At 59.0% G+C, this 2,299-nt stretch overlaps 4 protein-coding genes across 4 annotated transcripts; 2 read left to right on the forward strand and 2 right to left on the reverse strand.

Annotated features, from left to right (window-relative positions):
- Window positions 1-393, reverse strand: T310_9147 (uncharacterized protein; the record flags this gene model as incomplete). Its single annotated transcript, XM_013468339.1, has 1 exon — window positions 1-393. A coding segment is annotated over one exon (393 nt), but the record flags the coding sequence as incomplete, so codon positions are not given.
- T310_9150 (uncharacterized protein) lies at window positions 133-411 on the forward strand (the record flags this gene model as incomplete). The annotated part of the gene is made up of 1 exon (XM_013468340.1): window positions 133-411. A coding segment is annotated over one exon (279 nt), but the record flags the coding sequence as incomplete, so codon positions are not given.
- Window positions 412-440: 29 nt separating this feature from the next.
- T310_9151 (uncharacterized protein) lies at window positions 441-1,547 on the forward strand (the record flags this gene model as incomplete). The annotated part of the gene is made up of 1 exon (XM_013468341.1): window positions 441-1,547. A coding segment is annotated over one exon (1,107 nt), but the record flags the coding sequence as incomplete, so codon positions are not given.
- On the reverse strand, window positions 591-2,299 carry T310_9152 (eIF-4F a subunit of a mRNA cap-binding protein; the record flags this gene model as incomplete). The annotated part of the gene is made up of 1 exon (XM_013468342.1): window positions 591-2,299. A coding segment is annotated over one exon (1,709 nt), but the record flags the coding sequence as incomplete, so codon positions are not given.

The raw sequence follows: 2,299 nt of genomic DNA on the forward strand, positions 1-2,299 counted from the left end.
CTACCTGAATGCATTGATAGACGATGCAGCCTCCTTGTCTTCCTTCTTATCCTTTCCAGCAGGCGGAGTGCCCGTCCGGCTGCTAGCTCCGCTGTCCTCACCGCCGCGCACCAAGTTGCCACCAGGGCCTAGGTTCTTGCGACCGCTGCTGCTGCGAGAGCCAAACATGCTGGACGGCCCAAACGACGGGGGCTGGTTCGAGCTTCGCGCCGTCTTGAGTCGCCGGAGGTCGTCACTTCCGACCTTGCTGGACGCATAGTCCTGAGGAGGTTGCTGATTCCGGAAATCGCCGGAGAAATTGCGCGCATCTCCACGGCCAAGAGGCGGTCGACTGCTCCTGTTGGCCTGCTGGCGGAGACGCTCCATCTCAGCCTCTTGCTGCTGACGGGCAGCCTACAAACAAGTCAGTGAGACCGTACAGGAATAAAAAACGTCCGTAATCTGCGTACCTCTTCACGGATCTCGCTAAGTGTCTTGGGACCTTTGTCGCTGTCCTTGGACACCCAGCGCGCTGCTCGCAAGTCGACCACATCCTAGAAATAAGTGTAAGTATTATCGTCTCTCTTATCATCTCTCAAATAAATAGAGTATTAACATACCATGAGCATGAACTTGAGTCGGCTGGGCAAGCCCGCTGTCTCAATCATCATGTTGATGCGGACAAAGTATGCGTCCATCATCGCGTGACCCTTCTCCGACGCATCCAAGCTGGCACCAATAGTGCGGAGCAGGCTCGTCAGACTCTCCACCTCGGCTTCGTCAGGAACGCCCTCGTAGTCGACCAGCTTCTTGACACATTCGTGCATGATACGCTCCGTCAGCATGCCCAGCTTGTACAGTTCACCAATGAACTTGACCAGACCCAGACCACGACGCTTGGCAGCGGCAGCGGCGTAATACTCGTCCGACATCATGGCCGCTTCTTCCGTCGCGCCCTCGGGCTTGGGAGGAAGGTTCACCTTCCAGCCGCGTTCGAACTCCTCCTGGCAACGGTTGAGCAGGTACTTGCGGAACAGGCTGCCACCCGCAACCACGTTGCCGTTCTTGTCACGAATGCTCTCGTCCCTGATTTCAGGGCTTATGCTCTCAAGCATACGCTTGCAGAACTTGGCGTACATGGGAGCCCAGTGCGCTTCGTCCGTCGCTTTCTCGAACGTGAGCTGGATGACCTGCCGCAGGGTCCGCCCGTCGGTCTCATCCTTGGATTGGGAAACGATGTCGAGGATCTGTTGCGTGATACGGTCGAAGTTATCCGGCGTCATCTTGTTGAGGTTGGCCTTAACTTTGCGCTGCACCATTTCTGGGGTGAGACGATCACCGCCCGGAGTAGGACCGGCGGCAGCTTGGCCGACACTGCGAGGCTTCCAGCCAGTGGCAGAGATTGTCAATGGCTTAACGTCCTTGTTGGCAGTGAGCGGCATCGCCTTGTTGCTCTCCTCTTCCTTCTTCTGAGCCTGTTTATCAGCACGCTTGCTGCCCTGCCGGGTGCCAGCGCGGCTGCCAGAAGGACGGGGAGACTGAGGCGCGTTGGAATGCAAGGCAGCTGATGAGCCGGTTCGGCTGAGCGAAGGGGTGCTCATGCCACCAGGACGGCCAAACTGGCCAAACGGGTTGGTTCCCATGGACCCGGGGCGGCCGACATTGGACATGGCAAAACGCTGCTCGGAAGTGGTGCCAGGAGGCAGGCTCTGGCGGTTGGTTCCCTGACCAAATGTGCCCATCTGGAAGTTCTGCGGAATGCCCGGCCGGGAAGTGTTGCGCGAACCGAGCATGGGCGTGCGGGCCGACTGGGGGCGCGCGGAATCGCCGCTCTCGCCCACGGTCTCGCGCACACGAGTATCCCAATCCAGAGACGGCTTCTCCTTGAAGACGTTCTGGAATTGGAGCAAGAACTCCTTGTTGTAATGGAATTTGCGGTCGGGAGGAGCATTCGCGTTCAGAGCCGGGTTGGGAGAAACGATGGAAGGAGGGTACTTGACCTTGGACAGGTCGTCGATGAATCGCGCGCTCTGGAGGGATTTCATAGCGGCGCTTGGCTGTGGAGGCTCAACCGGCTTGGTCGTCTCCAGCTTGAGAGCAGCAGGCTTTTCGCGCTTCGCCGCGCCGGACGGCTTCGAGGGAGGACCCATCGAGGCGTCGGAGGCAGGCGTCGCTGCACCGCTGTCACCAGGGCTAGGGGAAGCCGCCCTCTCCGTGGCGGGGAAACCACCTTTCCGGAGAGATTGGAAGAGCTCCAGGTTTTCTCTCCTTCGAGCCTCATCCTCTTCGGTCTCGAGTTTCTTCAGACGAGCCTCTTCGG

The sequence above is a fragment of the Rasamsonia emersonii genome, assembly GCF_000968595.1.
Source record: "Rasamsonia emersonii CBS 393.64 chromosome Unknown ctg1118621760982, whole genome shotgun sequence".
Taxonomy (NCBI): domain Eukaryota; kingdom Fungi; phylum Ascomycota; class Eurotiomycetes; order Eurotiales; family Trichocomaceae; genus Rasamsonia; species Rasamsonia emersonii.